The 18,567-nt window shown below is 40.7% G+C and overlaps 1 protein-coding gene across 1 annotated transcript in view; it reads left to right on the forward strand.

Annotated features, from left to right (window-relative positions):
- KIF1B (kinesin family member 1B) overlaps positions 1-18,567 on the forward strand; it is a 148,900-nt gene that overhangs the window by 108,572 nt on the left and 21,761 nt on the right. Inside the window, exons 28-38 of the mRNA XM_069479325.1 lie at positions 778-896; positions 2,034-2,119; positions 2,463-2,592; positions 2,757-2,919; positions 5,930-6,020; positions 7,740-7,858; positions 8,618-8,673; positions 11,502-11,610; positions 12,983-13,049; positions 14,527-14,611; positions 16,637-16,742. Of these exons, the coding sequence (XP_069335426.1) occupies positions 778-896; positions 2,034-2,119; positions 2,463-2,592; positions 2,757-2,919; positions 5,930-6,020; positions 7,740-7,858; positions 8,618-8,673; positions 11,502-11,610; positions 12,983-13,049; positions 14,527-14,611; positions 16,637-16,742 (1,131 nt within the window). The remainder of the gene's footprint in view (positions 1-777; positions 897-2,033; positions 2,120-2,462; positions 2,593-2,756; positions 2,920-5,929; positions 6,021-7,739; positions 7,859-8,617; positions 8,674-11,501; positions 11,611-12,982; positions 13,050-14,526; positions 14,612-16,636; positions 16,743-18,567) is intronic.

Below are 18,567 nucleotides of genomic sequence, written 5' to 3' on the forward strand. Positions count from 1 at the left end.
TTTGCTTGTTTGTTTGAAATATAAAGTGTTGGATCAGTAACTTACCTTTTATTTATGCATTTATGAATTAAGTTTTGGACTCTAGGAGCGAAGTAAACCCTTTAGGGAGCAGCTGTCGTCTTCTCCCTTAGCCTTTATCTTGACGCCCAGAGTCGTCTTTCTCTAAGCTCACCACTCAGAAATTTCTGGCTGCACAGCCTCTCTACTCATATGCATCTGCTTCCCTCACCTTGTCAGTCTCCCTGCCTGAAGCGAATAGTCCTTTCGTAGAGTAAAAAATAAAAACCCATAATGCTGTGATGTGAAATCTCTTTTAGAATTCTTAACTGTATTTCAGTCACATTTCCTGCCTTTTTTGTCTTCTATTTTATCTATTGGGAAAATCAAAATAAAACCTCTTTATAATTCCTTAAGTTAAAATCTCTTAAATGGGCTCCCCCCTGCTACCCTGCAGCCATCCCCCAGCAGTTTTCATAGAGCAGTATCTTGAAAGTCTACTTCCAATTGTTACTCTTCTACCCACAGCAGTAATTTTATAGAGTAATTTGGTGTAAGTTGGTCTTTGTCAGCTGCTTTGCCAAGCATGTGCATTTGTTCATATATTGTCTGCTGAAAAAGCAGGTGGAGGCAATCTGAGAATATAAAGCTGAGAGGCGATCTTAAGACAAGGCCCAGAAGCCAGCACACAGTTTCATGAAGATATTCTTAGTGACTCTGAAAGCCAACTTCTCTCTCCATGGGATGCTCTGATGTTTGTCTCCTGGTTTCTGTCTCTAGGGCATTTGTTTACCTGAGCAATCTGCTGTACCCTGTGCCCCTGATCCACAGGGTGGCCATTGTCAGTGAGAAGGGGGAAGTGCGGGGATTTCTGCGTGTGGCTGTACAGGCCATTGCAGGTAGGTGACCCCCTTCTGAGATGAGAGCTGTGGGTTCTTGGCCTCGAGACAAACGCGGCCAGTTCTGGGTAGGCCCACGCTCATTGCATGTACAAACTGTGGGGAGCTTGTCTGCCTTGGGCAAGTCTTTATTGCTTCCTTTCCAGCTATTATTCCCAAGTATCATAGATAGATTCTGTTTAGTCTGGGCTACTGCTATTTTGGAATAATGGTGTAAAGAGGTTTCCTTTAACATGTTAAAGAACAACTCTTGGATTAACTTTATAAAAGTCATTGGCATTTTATTAACAAATGATGTATCCTAATACAGTATTGAGAAGAAAAAAGATAATAATGTATCTTAAATGATTCAGAAGTAACAAAGGATTTTAGGACTTTTTCTTGCTTCATTTTTTCTCAGGGTACTTCTAATAGACATTTCTTTGGCTGCTTTTGTAGTGCATGGATCAAGATTCTGCTATAAACTGGGTGCAGTGGCATGCCTATAGTCCCAGCAACTCTGGAGACTGAGGGAGGAGGATGGCTTGAGCCTGGGAGCCCAGCGTGGGCAACATAATGAGACCCTGTCTCTTAATTAATTGATTGATTAATAAGAAAAAAGAAAGATTGATTGATTGATTGACTGATTCTGGTATTTTCCACTTTTCCATGATCCAGCCTACATTCTGAGGAAAGAATGTGGCCATTTCCTGTAATTTTTCTGTCTTAATTTCCAAATGTACTTTGTTTAGCAACTTTTCAGCCTTTTCCCCATGGAAACCTTTGACACAGTCACCAATGTTGAGTTTATGGAAGTCTCCTACACAAATATAATATATTTTTAAGTATTTGTTGTACATTATTGAATATAATCTTGCCAAGATGGAGGGGGGGTGGTCAGTGTTTCTAAATATGACATTTGAACAATCTCAAAAATAAAACTGATTCTTTATTAACTAGTCTCATGTGAACTAAGGAGGTTGGTAAATCTACATGAATAGAGTGGGAAGCAGCCCATGTAATTTTGCTACTTCAGTGTCATTCTCTCTTTCTTATGTAACAGGACTTCCCTGTTTGTTTTATAATCTGATAAGAGTCATTCCTCTTCCTCCCCATATGTAGTCTCATTCTGCCCTTGCTCATTTTTTTTCTACTTAGCGGATGAAGAGGCTCCTGATTATGGCTCTGGAATTCGGCAGTCAGGAACAGCTAAAATATCTTTTGATAACGAGTACTTTAATCAGGTGAGAAACCTTCAGGAAGAAGGAAAACCTTATGGAAAGGAAAGGAGTAGATGGGTTTTTGAGGATAATGTTCAGTATTGGAGACCAGTTCCCATACCTAGAACCAAAAAATACAGGATGCAGGTGACCACACATTGTTCACTAAAATATGGAACGTGCCTAATGATTATAAGGTAAAGACTCAGCGTGTACTTTTCATTGTATTGCCTTTTCTCAGACAGCTTTTAGTCCATATAATTTTCTAGTTGCCATTATTTGTTGAGCAAATAAATGGAAGTAAGGAAACGGGGAAAATATGTTTTTATACTACTTTACCATATGCTTACCCCTGCTTTGTTTTCAGAGTGACTTTTCTTCTGTTGCAATGACTCGTTCTGGTCTGTCCTTGGAGGAGCTGAGGATTGTGGAAGGACAGGGTCAGAGTTCTGAGGTCATCAGTCCTCCAGAAGAAATCAATCGAATGAATGACTTGGGTAAGTAGACAGAGTTTACTATGTTTGGGGAAATTTTCAAAGAGGGGAACATACTGACCTTGATGAAGGGACATAGTCACTTCATTAACTAGGAATGGAAAGAATGCCCAACTCCCTTGTCTTTGCATCATTTGAACCATGTGTATTCATTTGACCCTCTTTAGATTTGAAGTCAAGCACTTTGCTGGATGGTAAGATGGTAATGGAAGGGTTTTCTGAAGAAATTGGCAACCACCTGAAACTGGGCAGTGCCTTCACTTTCCGGGTGACGGTGTTGCAGGCCAGTGGCATCCTCCCAGAGTATGCAGATATCTTCTGTCAGTTCAAGTAAGCCGCCCCTTTGCTCTGCCTACCTTGCTAGCTGCTAACCGACATGATGTCCTTTAGGCAGTGTAGAGTGCTGTACATATGTGAGATATTAACAAAGACTACCAATCAATGAAGGAAAACACTTTCATCACTCAAGATGGGAGTGAGAACCAGAAACCTACATTGGAATAAAAGAGGGTTGGTCGCTTGTGGGAAGGAGTGTGCCATGCATCCTGCTAGAGGGTTCTGTTGGGGAGTGTTCCCCTCCGCCAGGAACATAGGGGCTGATCCAGATAAGCCTATTTATTAGCCTTTTTAATGCTCTTCATGCTGAAATGTTTTATTGGTTAAAAAGTCTAGAAGCAATGAATTATCTAGCCACCAATTATGCCAATTTAATACTTGGGAAAAGGAAAATCTAAGTAAGGTGAAGAAAAATAAATTCTATATCGGCTGTAAAAAGCTAGTATGTAGAGAAGATGTGACAGCTTTCAATTCTCATCCACTTAAGAGCTTTTCCTTTCCTGTGACCCTCTTGAAACCTATATTTTAGGTGCTTTCGTTTCCAGACCTCCCGAAAAAAATACTTTCTTGTGAATTTTAAGTTTTAATACCTCCAAACATCAATATGTCTTTTCAGTACCCAAAAGAATGAAGTCTAACCCACACCATACCTAAACCCTAGAGTTTAGGCCAGGCATGGTGGCTTAATGTCTGTAATTCTAGCACTTCAGAAGGCCAAGGTCAGAGGATTACTTGAGGCCAGGAGTTTGAGACTAGCTTGAGCAACATAGCGAGACCCCATCTACAAAAAAAATACAAAAATTAGCTGAGCAGGGTGGCATGTGTCTGTAGTCCCAGCTATTTGGAAGGCTGAGGCAGGAGAATCGCTTGAACCCAGTAGTTTGAGATTGCAGTGAGCTATGATGACGCCACTGCACTCCAGCCCAGACAACAGAGCAAGAGCCTGTCTCAAACAAAGAAAAAAAAAAGCCATAGTTTGCCATTGGTACCACTAAGAGGCTGCTTTAGAGCTCTACCCTCCCTTTTCCCTTTGTATGTGCCTTGGTCTAAGTACAGGTCCTAATGTGTTTATAAAGCATTTCTTTTAAATAGATTTAGCCAAATCCTGAATTAAGTATGATCACTACATAGCAAGCCACTGATATCACTTGGTGTAACTCATAATGATTGAAATATTACCCATCCAGTACTGATGTCACCTATTTAATGTTTTCACTAACAGCTTCAAATTAAGAGAAGGATTGAATTTGCTGGAAAACATTTTTTTGGAACTTTCACTATTATTCCAGTAGTGAAAGGCAATTGATATATTTTATAGAAACTACCTATTTGGTTAACTGATGTCTGCAATGACAGCAATAATATATTGACCTTTGTCCTAAAATCTCCTTAAAAGAGAGCAATATCTCCACCTGGTGTCAGCTCTGGAGAATGGGCATGTTGACTCATGTTGGACTGGATTTTTATAAACTCTCATCTGGCCTGTATAGGGAAGATGCAGCTGTAGAGCAATGTGAATGAGTTCATCTGTCACCAGGGGAACCTGGGATGTACGTACCTTCTACAAAGGCAAAGCATTGGAAGAGTGTAGATCAGAAGTCAACCATGGGGTGTCTCTGGTAGGTAAAGTATATGGTCAGGAGAAGAAAAAAATGGGGGAGAAAGTAAGAAGAGAAGGAAAAGGAGAGACTTAAGGAGAAATGAGAAGAAAGAAAATAGAAAAAGATACATATAATGAGAATGCTATAGTGCCAGCAATGTATGGTATCAGTGATTTGGAGCACTTGGCAGAAGTACACTACTGCAAAAGAAACAAAAAGTGCACTACTATTCCCAGACTCAGTGAACTAATTTGGAAGACGAGTTCATAGTGCTGGTCTCTTTCCCACCTTTTCAGAGTGTTTTCTCTTTTTCCCTTTTTTCTTGCAGGCGGCGTATCCATCTGATGGATATTTCTATCTGGCACTAAATCTTTGTGTTAGATAGTCTTTAATTCTCCAGTTCTTTTTATTTAAGACTAAAGATAGGAAGGGAGCGAGAACAATAAAATCTTACCATTTGTGAGAATAAATTAACATAGCCCATTAGTTTAACAAATATTTCTGGAGTGTCTTCTGTGTGTTGAACCTTGTGGGAAAACACTTGCTGTCTGTTGGGGAGACAGACATATAAATACATTATTACAAACAGTGAAATCATTGCTATTGAGGAAAAATAGGTCCCTACTGCTGTGGGAACATGAAACTATCTGGATAAGTAAGGGAAGACTTCCTGGAAGAGGTAGCATTTGAATCCACCCTTAGCTGGGTATTAGTGAGACTCTTAAGCGAGTACACCACTCACAGGCTTTAGTACTGTCTTGTAGAAACTTGAATGTATTAAATTTTTTCTGTACAAAATGATTTTTTATTTTCAGTAAAAAACTGCTACAAAGGAATAGGAGTTCATTGAATCCAGGTCTTCATTCTCTTGCATATACATCCACTTAGCTAAGTAATCAGGGTCAGTTAATTTTTCAGTAATTTTTTCCTTTTTTTGAGTCAGGGTCTCACTCTACTGCCTGGGCTAGAGTACAGTGGTATCATCATAGCTCACTGTAACCTTAAGCTTCTAGGGTCAAGCAATCCTCCTGCCTCAGCCTCCCAAGTAGCTGAGACTACAAGTGTGTGCCACCGTGCCCAGCTAATTTTTCTATTTTTTGTAGAGATGGGATCTTGCTCTTGGTCAGGTTGGTCTCGAACTCCTGGCCTCAAGCAATCCCCCTGCCTTGGCCTCCCAAAATGCTAGGATTACAGGCATGGCACGCCTGGCCCTATTTTTCAAATAAGATGTAAAATGCTATCTATGTGATATGGAAAATGTTTTTGATAAGAAAATGTAAATAACTTAGCTCAGTTAAAGAATCTAATTAAGTAGCATTCTTCTTTTTATAGGACCCAAGTTGGGCCCTTAAATCCTGATGAAACCATTTAATGTAGTATTCATGTCTTATTTTTTTATTAAGTTTTTTGCATCGCCATGATGAAGCATTCTCCACCGAACCCCTCAAAAACAATGGCAGAGGAAGTCCCCTGGGCTTTTATCATGTGCAGAATGTAAGTGGCGTAGACATTGTTGCCAAATATGTCATGGATTTGTGGTACCTTGGCTCTCTCAGCCCAGGAGGGAGGGATGAACTGCTTGCTGTGCAGGGGCAGCTTCGAGGAGGGAGGAGACAATGGAGGGAGTGGCCCGAGCGGTGAGGTCATGCTTAGTGGACTGAGTGGCAGCCGGATTCCTGTCTGATTCACAATGGGCCCAGTGAGTGGTATGTGGTGTCTGCCAGTAAAATCTTCCATCAGTTTGAATGTACTGAGTTGTTTTAGTGTTTCTGTCCTAGAAAAATAAGCACGTTTAATAAGGGCTTTGTTAAAGTGAATGCATTGTCCTTTAAACCCTAAGATATTTATATTGTTCAGTTGTAAATAATATAGAAGGTATTAAATACCTTCTGTAGATAAATTAAGATTTAGAGTCTGTTTTCCTTGCAGCTCGTACTATAATTAACCCATTAATGCCCCTTACTACTGTCTTCATACTTGGAGTAAGAAAACAGACCTTCCGTCTCTTATTATGAAATTTCACTTAAACTGTATTCAAAATTCATCATCCTCATCACAATAGCTAACATTTTTTTATTATTTTTTTAATAGCTAACATTTATAAGAATTTATTTTGTGTCAGTCACTGTTCTGAGTATTTTTTGTGTCATTTAATCTTCCCTTTTACACCATAGATTATAATAATCTCTGTGTTACATCTGAGATAACTGAGGCACAGAGAGGTTAAAGTTAAGGTTACAAAGCTAGGAAGAGGCAGAGATGGGATTTGAACCCAGAAAAGTATGGCTCTAACATCTAAGATCTTCACTACTGCATGAAACTCTCTCATTCTCTTGCTATCCATGTCTGCTGTATAAAGTAAGAGAGGAAAGGACAACTCCAAAGATGGAACAAGCAAGCGCAAAATACACTGTTTTCTTTTTTATGTTTGCATAAATGTGAGCATGCATATATCTGATACATACTGATCAGCTGCTCAGCACAAAGACGGTGCCTGACAGTCAACCTGGAGAATGCAAATGAATTGCAGATGCCCCAAGGAGCTTAGAATTATGATAGGGGAAATAAAATGCATATATGGACAACAGTTGTACAAGATAGAGAGACATGAGGAAAGTATTCAATAAATGTAGTGCAAGTGGAGAAAGAGGAAGTTATTATATTAATGGAAAAGTATTTTAAGTCACCTTTTTTGTTGGGGGTGATGGTTAGGTGGAGAAAGGAGGTGGGGAGCCTTTTGAAGGAGCAAGAAGAGGTGTGTCAACTTGGCATTGTGCCTGGCACATAGTCCACAGTCTGTGCATGTTTTTCTTATTGTTGTTTCTGTTTGAGCTGAGCCTTGAAGTACAGAAATGACTTAGGTGCGTGGACATATGGAAGGGCCTTCCAGGCAGGGCTGGAGCCTGGGCCAGTGCTTGGCACAGCAGAGGAGAGAGCCAGGGGAAAGGAGCAGGAGACAAATTTGATTGAGTTTGTGAAGGGCATCAGGGACCAAGGTTAGCTGGGTCAAATTGTGGAGGGTCTTGAATGCCTGAAGCTTGATAAAGTTACTTTAGAATGAAAATGCAAGGAGAGCCCCTGGCTTTTGGTGCAAGAGTCCTGCATAATAAAATACTCCACACATACTGGACACTCAACAGTACTAAAGTTCTGATTGAAACATAAACGTGTTTTTTGTTGTTGTTATAAATCTTTCCCAATCTTGCTTGTCAGATTGCAGTGGAGATCACGGAATCCTTTGTGGATTACATCAAGACCAAGCCTATTGTGTTTGAGGTCTTTGGGCACTATCAGCAGCACCCACTTCACCTGCAGGGACAGGAGCTTGGCAGGTTTGGACCAGATGAACAAAGATTTTTGTTGTTATTTGTGTTTTAGTTTTTCAGTTGCTAGAAATCTTTTGAGGGATTAAGATAACTATAAAGGCTGCAAAAAAAGATAACTGCAAAGATGTAAAAACAAATATATAAAATAAAAATTAAAAATAAAAAAGGAAGAAAGAATAGGTTCTCATAGTAAAGATGTGAACAAATATACATCTATACATAAAAATGAAGAATTAAGATAACTAAATAACAGTTTTATATATTACCTTATGTCTCCTCTTTAGAAACTTCACCTTTTTCTAACCATCTAATCACTAATTTTAGAGACAGCAAATTGAATTTTGGTGACCTTGAATACCATCTTTTTGAAGGAACAGACTGAATAGGATAGAAGGTTGAGGTAATGGGCATATAACACGCAAATTGTATAGAATTGTCCTAATGACCCACAATTTACGAAGTGGAAGCTCTAAGTGTGGTCATCAAAACTGATGAGTAAAGCAAAGATGGGGACTGTTTGATGATGGCAGAGTGTCAGTGGTAACAGAAGAATTTTCTCATTTTGTTTATTAGCTAAGATTTACGGGAGGACTTTTATTAAAATATTTTAGCCTGTTTGATGATGTAGGATTATCTCTGTTATCTAGAATTATACCAGAGTTGAAAATGCAAAAGATCTGTTTCCTTAAAGGGATTTCAAACATGCCATTAATATCAACATCTGACTCTTTAGTCTTGAAGAAGTTTGTCTTCCTTTCTTTGCAGCCCACCTCAGCCATCTCGACGATACTTCCCTCCACCCATGCCACTGTCCAAGCCAGGTGAGCCCAGCTCTATTCCTTGCAGGACATTCTCTGTGTGAATATACCTCTTATTCTGAATGACTTTTCAGATAAAAATTGTATTTGAGTTTCTACCCTTCTTCTAGGTATCCTTATGTATTTCATCTGCTCTTGTATATGTCTAGCAGGAACTAGAATTCTTTATTCCTGGTTTAAAATAAGAAGTGAGAAAACATAGGGTTCTAGCTCTGCCACTTCTCTGGTCTTATTGCAGATTTTGGTAATCTCCCTGTTCCTAAATCTCTCTGCTTTCTGTGTAATTCCCTATAACTGTCAGGTGACTGGGCATTTCTTTGCATATTAAATTTATTCTGCATGTTCAATTATCTTATTTTGATTTTTGTTTATTTTCATCCTTTTTCCTCACTGCCCACTTGCCAAATTCCCACCCCACCCTGTGCTCATTCTCCACCCTCTGTACTCCTCATCTCCATCTGCCTTCAGACCATGAGAGAAAGATTGAGCTGATTCGGTTTCTCGCATCTGGCTATGTGAATGTGCATGTGTTGAACACATTTTCAGAGCACGCCAGTGTGCTTGCATCTTCCGCTATTGCCACCTTCCAGGATGAGGCTGACCCATTGCCGCCTTTTCTCTTTCTGCCAGTTCCCAGCTGCAAGAGCGAGAGGGTACCCAAACGAGATGGTTAGTAGCTAAATTAGCTCTGCCTTAGATGTAGAACCAACCTTGGCTTGTCTTGAAGCCTGGCTTTCTGTGTATGAAACACCAACGTTTCTGTTTGCTACTCTGACAGTAGATTTCAGCATGTTGACAAGATCATATCACATTTCTTTCAGAGAGATTTTAGGAAGCACCTCTTCTTGTGCCTCTCTCACATCACTGTAAGGGTGAGGGATTCCTTACATTTGTTTGGATTCTTTGCATTAGTGTTTTTAATTTTGAATATTTTTACTAGTAATTGGTTTTAATACTTGTGGTTTTGCTTTCTGACCCTTGGATGACTGACTGCCGGATCAGTAACCCTATTTTCTTCCTGACTAGCATCACCAACTCGTGAAATTCAGCGGGGATGAGAACTGCTGATAGGCTACACAGTGGGATAGTGCTGTATGATTCAGAAAGCCCCTTTATATACTTTGTTAGTGGAGCTTCATACCTTTTCAAGATAGATGGCTAAATATCATGATCCACATTTTATAAATGAGGAGACAGATTCACAGAGGGTAAGCAATTTAACTAAAGTTGTATGGCATCAGTTAAGAATATGGAATTTCGGCCTGTAATCCTAGCACTTTGGGAGGCCAAGGTGGGAGGATTGCTTGAGCCCAGGAATTCAAGACCAGCCTGAGCAAGAGTGAGACCCCGTCTCTACAAAAAATAGAAAAATTAGCCAGATTGGTGGCGGCGCCTGTAGTCCCAGCCACTCAAGAGGCTGAGGCAGGAGGATCGCTTGAGCCCAGGAGTTTGAGGTTGCTGTGAGCTATGGTGAAACCACTGCACTCAAGGCTGGATGACAGGCCGGGCGCGGTGGTTCACGCCTGTAATCCTAGCACTCTGGGAGGCCAAGGCGGGAGGATAGCTCAAGATCAGGAGTTTGAGACCAGCCTGAGCAAGAGTGAGACCCTGTGTCTACTAAAAAAATAGAAAGAAATTATATGAACAACTAAAAAATATATATATATAGAAAAATTAGCCAGGCATGGTGGCGCATGCCTGTAATCCCAGCTACTCAGGAGGCTGAGGCAGGAGGATCGCTTGAGCCCAGGAGTTTGAGGTTGCTGTGAGCTAGGCTGATGCCATGGCACTCTAGCCCGGGCAACAGAGTGAGACTCTGTCTCAAAAAAAAAAAAAAAAAAAAGAATTTAAATCTGAAGAAAATGTGTAACATAAGATCACTTTCAGAATCTTGTATTTACAAATTAGACCACTGGTTCCCAAATTTGTCTGCACATTGGAATCACCTGGGGAACTTTGGGATGAAGGACTGGTTTACTCCTAGAGATTGTGATTTAATTGATCTAGGATGTGGCCAGGGCTTTGCCATCTCTAAGATCCCTGGGTGATGCTTATGTGCAGGGAGGTTTGGGAACCACTGGGATGGAGGGTGGGGCTTTATTCTGCTGCACCGGCTTTGAGGGAGCCGCTGGGCTGTGCAAGGCTTTCCAAGCAATGACTCTCCCACTTAATTATGATGCTCTGCCTGCCAGCCACAGAGGTGATGATTTTATTTTATTTATTTATTTATTTATTTATTTTTGAGACAAAGTCTCACTTTGTTGCCCAGGCCAGAGTGCCATCGTGTCAGCCTAGCTCATGGCAACCTCCAACTCCTGGGCTCAAGCGATCTTCCTGCTTCAGCCTCTCAAATAGCTGGGACTACAGGCTTGTGCCACCATGCCTGGCTAATTTTTTCTATATTTTAGTAGAGATGGGATCTCGCTCTTGCTGTGGCTGGTCTCGAACTCCTGTCCTCAAGTGATCCTCCAGCCTTGGCCTCCCAGAATGAGTGCTAGTATTACAGGCATGAGCCATGGTACCTTGCTGAGAGGAAAGGTTTTTAAAAATGGTTTTGTGAGCACATTTGTTCTGCACAATATCTGTTTGCTCATCTTTGGAGATAGTTTGTTGAGAGAGAAGACGTTGACTCTCCATTTTCCTTGTTTTCTGAACTTAGATTTACTAACATATTTGATGTTGAAGTTTTTCTGGTCTTCTCCATTGAAATCTATCTTGTGACTCTTGCTGCCTTTCCCAAGCGTGTCCTTGAAGATTGGCATTAGAGAAGCTTATACTTTTGCTGAATAGACTTAGACCAGATTTTGACATTTTCTAAAAACTTTTAAAAGTTCCAGCCACCAAGTTAAACACCATGAGCAAAACCAGCCTTGGCCAGAGCATGAGCAAGTATGACCTCCTGGTTTGGTTTGAGATCAGTGAATTGGAGCCTACAGGAGAGTAAGTCCAACTTTCTCAATTTTTAAATAAGGCAAAGTTTTTCAAAATTAGGAAATGTAATTTTAATTCTCTCTTGTATTTGGGTTTATGAATCTTGCCACTATCAAATTCCAGTTTTGAATTGAATTTTAATAGTCTTGGTATTTTTCTTTGAATCATATGTTTGTCAGAGAACTGACTATTCAGTATGATAATTTGCCTTCTTGTTAGCAACAGCAAGATCATGGAGACAGGCAGTTTGTTATGAGGGAAGACCACCTACAGAGTGGGTTTCATCAGTAGCAAAACCAAGAGAACATATTGCACAGAATATGATCAAGACTTCTATGACTAATCTTAATGAAGGGGGATTAGGGGCAAAATGTTTCCCCAGACCAGGGTTTCTCAACCTCAGCACTATTTTGGGCCAGGTATTTCTCTGTTGTGGGGGGCTGTCCCGTGTATCATAGGCTACTTTGCAGCATCCCTGCCCTCTATCCACAAGAGGCCAGGAGCACCTCCCCTCTAGTTGTGACAGGCAAAAATGTCTCTAGACACTGCCAAATGCCTCCCAGGGGGCAAAATCACCCCCAGTTGAGAACCACTGTCCTAGATCAAAATGATCAACATCAGTTTACTTTTTCTCCATGAACTGTGTTAGAGGAAGTAATGAATGTAATTATTGTTTATGGTTGTCTCTAAAATGCTTTTGGAAAAACACAAAAGAGATCTTATTCCTAAAACAGAGGCAATGGGTTCTATCAATTAATGTAAAAGGTAGGAGGTAAATGTTGTCCTAGTGTTCCTCTGTGTATAATGCTGAGAACCACCATCGTGGTCATCACCATGAAACATTTATTGAGTCCTACTATGTGTAGGTCACTGTGTTAAGTATGTCTATGTGGATCCTATATGTAGTTGTCAGTACTTAACATTGTTTTGAGGAATTTGACTTTCCATAGATAGATCTATAATGTGATTCAAACTTGTATTATGGGGGAGATGTAGTTAGAGTGATGGTTTCTACTGAATTAATTGCTTTCTGAGTTTTAAAAAAACTATCTGGAATCTGAAATTATCTGTTTCTTATTTCCTATCAATTGCCTTTGCACTTATACTTTATTTATTGAATACTTGTTACGCAAGGGGCCAGGATGAAACCAAAAGATGTTACTGTCCTTTGAGTACTTCAGTCTAGTAAGGATGATGAGACATAGATATGGGGAAAGGATTAGTAAATGCAAATGACTGAATGGCTAAATGCCAAAAAGGGTAAGAAAGACGTGGTATCAGAGTTTAGAAAAGCAAGGCCCACCAGGGGCTACAGCAACCAGGGAAGACCTTGCAGATGAAGTAGCATTTACTTCTTTCTTTTGCATTTCTATTTTTATAGGTATATCCCAGCTGTGGTTGACCATACAGCAGGCTTGCCCTGCCAGGGGACATTTTTGCTTCACCAGGTACTAATGAGGAAGCAAAATAGACCTAGGAGAGAACACCACAAGAGTTTTAGAATAAGAAACATAACTTTCATTTTCTCTGCTTTTCACTACTGTTTTGGGGTGATGGGGAGATTGTCTTATTGTGCTGTCCTTTTTTTTCCTTTTTTTGTATATTTATTTTTTAATGGTTCTTCCTCAAACCTTGGCTTATATCTACCCTTGCTTTTATGTATACATATATTTTAGAATAGCTGTTTTGAAAAAGAGTTTATTTTATTCAATCACTATGATTTGTACAGCTCCCATGTCATTTTTTACAGTTTCCCTTTCATGATATTTGGGAGCTCTGTTCTTTCACAGCCAAAAGTTCTTTTTTTTTTTTTTTTTTGAGACAGAGTCTCACTTTGTTGCCCAGGCTAGAGTGAGTGCCGTGGCATCAGCCTAGCTCACAGCAACCTCAAACTCCTGGGCTCAAGGGATCCTCCTGTCTCAGCCTCCCGAGTAGCTGGGACTACAGGCATGCACCACCATGCCCGGCTAATTTTTTCTATATATATGTTTAGCTGTCCATATAATTTCTTTCTATTTTTAGTAGAGATGGGGTCTCGCTCTTGCTCAGGCTGGCCAAAAGTTCTTAATGGGGATAGAGGATGGAGGTTTCAGTGGACTAAAAATCTGATTATGAAATGTAGGTTCCTCTTTGGCAAACTTAGAGTAGGTTTAGTCAGTGCTCAAAAATGCTTATGACCCAGATGGGCATAGGAGCTGGGGGTCCCGTAACACTGGAACATATAATCTGGGCATCTGTTCTTTTCTTTTTCCTTTTTTTTTTTTTTTTTTTTTTTTGAGACAGGGTCCTGCTCTGTTGCCCAGGGTAGAGTACAGTGGCGTGATCACTGCTCACTGTAACCTCAAACTCCTAGGCTCAAGTGATCCTCCTGCCTCAGGCATATTTTTTTTTTGAAACAGAATCTCACTCTGTTGCCAGGGGTAGAGTGCCATGGCGTCAGCCTAGCTCACAGCAACCTCAAACTCCTGGGCTCGAGCAATCCTCCTGCCTCAGCCTCCCGAGTAGCTGGGCCTCCAGGCATGCGCCACCACGCCCGGCTAATTTTTTCCTATATATTTTTAGTTGTCCAGCTAATTTCTTTCCATTTTCTTTTAGTAGAGATGGGGTCTCGCTCTTGCTCAGGCTGGTCTGGAACTCCTGAACTCAAACAATCCACCTGCCTCGGCCTCCCAGGGTGCTAGGATTATAGGCGTGAGCCACCGTGCCCAGCCTCAGACACATGTTCTTAAAACCATATCAGAACCTGGCTGTTCCTCAGCCTCTGACCCATTTCCCTTTGTTTTGAGTAACAGTGTGGACAGCATTTCCCCTCTTTTTCCATACCTCTCCTTCCTGCCCATCCCTGTACCATACAACCCAGAAAACAACAAACATGCGGAAACGTTAGATTCCCCAGCTAAACTGCATCCCTGCTCCATTACCTAGGGCATCCAGCGAAGGATCACAGTGACCATTATCCATGAGAAGGGGAGTGAGCTCCACTGGAAAGATGTTCGAGAACTGGTGGTAGGTGAGTATGTTCCATCCACTGAGGACGGAGCTGGGATTTTTAGAGATACGATTCTTCCCTGTTTGCAGCACAGTGAATGTGTGGAAGATAGTACTGGAGAATATAGACTGGAGAACGTAGAGGCCTTGAGTTTGGCTCTACGTACTCTTGTTTCTCAGCTCCATCATTAGTAAAACCGCTAGTTTACTCAATTACCACGACTATGATTCTGTACTGGAGGTTGTGAGAGGGCATAAAAGAAGCCTCTGCTCATTGTGAGCTTGTGGATTAGTTGGGGAGACAACGTACATATGTGTAAAATGGTTTGATGAATAAATACCAAAATGAAGACCAAATGAAGACAAGGAAAAGACCCGTGCTAGGAGAGTTAATAACAAAAGCAATACAGAGGACTGAATGGATTCAAGAGAAATTAGAGGGGTTTTGTTTGTTTGTTTTGCAGACATAAATATTTCGAGTGAGAGTCAGGAATATGTCTAATATGCAAGAGCTAGAAACCCATGGCTAGAGCGGAGAAATTAAACGAAGGCATTTTGGCTAAATAGTGTGAGCCTGAGGGTGACAGTAGTCTAAGGCGGGGTGGGGGGGGTTGGGGGCGGTTGAGACCTTTTGTTGCTGTGGATCTCTTTGGCAGTGGTGAAGCCTTAGAATTAGGTTTTCAAATGTAGAAAATAAAGTACTTAACATTACAAAGGAAACTAACAATATTGAAATACAGTTGTCGAAATAAACAAATCTGTAATATAAGCTTTTCTTTATTGATGCATTAAATAACAAGATCTAGCGGTAGGTCTAATTACCATAATTTCAAAGTGCTGATGAATGAAAAAGATATTTTATGTTAGTGTGATATGAAAACATCTGTGGTTTCTACTGGGGACAGAGTTACAGGTACTGCTGATTCTCCTTTGGTTTATTCTTTCCTTCATAATTGAAGAAAATACCAATGCTCTGTTATAGGTTCGTGAAAATAAAGGTGTAATTTTTTCCCATCTAAGCTCACAGATTGCCTGAATTCTATCCACAGACCCTTTGTGTCTCTTGTGGACCAGATTAAGAACAGTCAGAAGGTTCCAACTTGCCAGTCAACTGCTAAAGAAGACATAAATTTAAATAAGAAAAATTTTCTAAAAGAATTTAAAAAATGAAAAAAAAAAAAAAACCCCTCAAAAGGGAGGTTTTACTCTCTTCTCTCTGAGGCAGTGGTTTTCAGGCTTTCTCAAAATTCCTTTTTATGTAGAACATCGATACACAAAACAGAAGAGATGCTTTCTGACCAGAAAGACTAAGGGAAAATGTGGAGACAGTGGTTACTAAGGCTTCTCTGAAGAACCTCGTGATTTATTTGTTTTTTTTATTTAACAAACTCTTCTGTAGTGTTTATCGTGTGCCAGGTGTTTTTCTGAATGCTCTAAAAAGACTAACCTATTTAATACTCATAACAATCATATGTAAGGAAGGAATTGTTTCTCTCATTCCACAGATGGGGGAACTGAGGCTCAGAGGGGTTGAGCATTAGTGAGAGTTGGAACCTGGGCAGTCCGGCTCTGGAGACTGGGCTGCTAACCTCTATGCCATGCTGCATCGCCTACTGTCAATTTGAAAACAGAGTCTTGGGATTTTGAGCAGGAAAGCAGTATAATAAAGTCAGTGGCTTAAAAAGTTTATAATAGATGAGTGTAAGATGGATTGGAACAGGGGAGGTGTGAGCAGCAGGAAGACCAGTTAAATGGCTGTTGCGGGTTCCAGATTGGAGAGGAAGGTGGCCTTCGTGATTTTGAAAAATAAAGTCAGGAAGAATATGAAAAACTCTTTGAACAAAGCATCAATAAGGTTTCACAGTTGACTAAATGTGGGAAGTAAAGGGGAGACAGACCGTGGGGAAGAATGGAGGACCCTATAGGGAACCAAGTGACCCTTCCAGCACCTGAAGTTACACAAAGATCTGAAAGTCTCTTTTTGCCTTAATGAATTTGTTTTGTTTCTAATGTGCTTACATTCTGGTTTCTTTATCCTTTCTTTTAGGCCGGATTAGGAATAAGCCTGAGGTGGATGAGGCTGCAGTTGATGCCATCCTCTCCTTAAATATTATATCTGCCAAGTACCTGAAGTCTTCCCACAACTCCAGCAGGTGGGGCACCCTAAGAACTGTGATGAGTCAGCCCCTGTGGGGGTTGATTTGTTCACCATTAGACTCCTTATGTGTTAATGACCCCTGGATCAGACAAAGCACTAACTCCCTTCTCACTTCAAAAATCCCTATTTCTTCCCCTATCTACCCTGCTCTCCAAAAAGAAAGAATTGGAGATGTGATCAGTTACCCTTAGGTGATGGAAATGATCTATTCCATGTGGAGTTTGAGTAGATGTAACATACTGATAAAGAAAAATCAGGAAAAAAACCCCAAACACAACATGCTATCAAGGGTTTAAAAATACAAATTAATTATTGCTAAGATTAAATGTTTCCCTATGAAATGGTTGCTGTGGAGAAAGGTTTCTCACTCCTGAGTATCGCGGAAACGTGCCCTCCAAGGTGCAATGAAGCTTCATGTTTTGTCTTTGCTGAGGCTAGTGTAGGCTCAATTATTCTCCGTATTTGCTTTTCACTTTCATTTATGCATAAAGTTGATAAATTAATATAAACTCTCATGGCCCAGATTGGCTTTTGTAAAATAACAGATTTTATTTTTATTTTAAATTCATTTATCTTAAAATTCCCTTTTATAATCAGGTGATGATAGATGATGCATGAAGTCTGTAGTGATTGTGCTTTCCCTGTGAGACTGGAACTAAACCAGCCGGGGTCCTCTTACCTCACCTGGGAAAGAAGTTCTGTCATTGTCTGGGAGACTCCGTCTCTTCATCGCAGGCTGGGTGTCGGGAGCAGCTGCCTGTTCTGGTGGGCTGAGTACACGGCTTTGCATCGCAGCACTTCCCGTGCCTCCGTCTGCTCACGTCTATCGTGGGAGGAGGGATGGGAAGAAAAAGACAATAGGCAGAAACAAAATAAAGAGCTTGGGCTGGGATTAATTTTTTTCTGTTGTTTTCGTGTATTAAATTTTACATAGGAAAGAGAAAAAAGGAACATACTTCTCTTTGCTTGCAGAGGCTGTGGAGAGAAAGGGAAGGAGTGTGAGTGGGTGTGTATGTCTGGGGAGGTGGAGTGGCAGAGATAAAGAGGGGTGCTTTTAACTATCCCCAGGCAAAATCATAGGCAATACCATTTTTGTGGAGCGAGCAGTAACTCCACACAGCATTCTCTCTTCTGCCAAACATTTATGGCCGGTATTCAGCTGGCATTCACCACCACATTTTCTTTGTAACTATGAAAAATATATATTAAATTTCCTCAGGGTACCAAGCAAAATACACAGAGAAAGATGGTGTTTGGTTGAAGTGCTGGTAGTGCTAAGTTTGCCTGCATTAGAGTTACCTTGGACAGTCCTTTGCTTTATGCCAGCAGCGGGTTAGGTGCTGTAGGAAATGAATTTGACTTTATCAGAAGCAGCTTATCTCATGTAATAGAAGCTTAAAGTTAGTTGATCAAAAAAGTTGGGGCTGAGTGCGGTGGCTCACACCTGTAGTCCTAGCTTCCTGGGAGGCCGAGGCAGGAAGATAGCTGCAGCTCAGGGGTTCGACACCAGCCTAAGCACAGTGAGACTCTGTCTCTATTTAAAAGAAAAAATTATAAAATAAAAAGTTGGCTGGGGACAAGAAGCATAAGATATATACCTTAAACATTTTGTTTTGGCCCAGTGTGGTGGCTCACGCCTGTAATCCTAGCACTCTGGGAGGCCGAGGTGGGCGGATCGTTTGAGCTCAGGAGTTCGAGACCAGCCTGAGCAAGAGTGAGACCCCGTCTCTACTAAAAATAGAAAGAAATTATCTGGCCAACTAAAAATATATATAGAAAAAATTAGCCGGGCATGGTGGCACGTGCCTACAGTCCCAGCT

Source organism: Eulemur rufifrons, chromosome 8, assembly GCF_041146395.1.
Source record: "Eulemur rufifrons isolate Redbay chromosome 8, OSU_ERuf_1, whole genome shotgun sequence".
Lineage (NCBI taxonomy): Eukaryota > Metazoa > Chordata > Mammalia > Primates > Lemuridae > Eulemur > Eulemur rufifrons.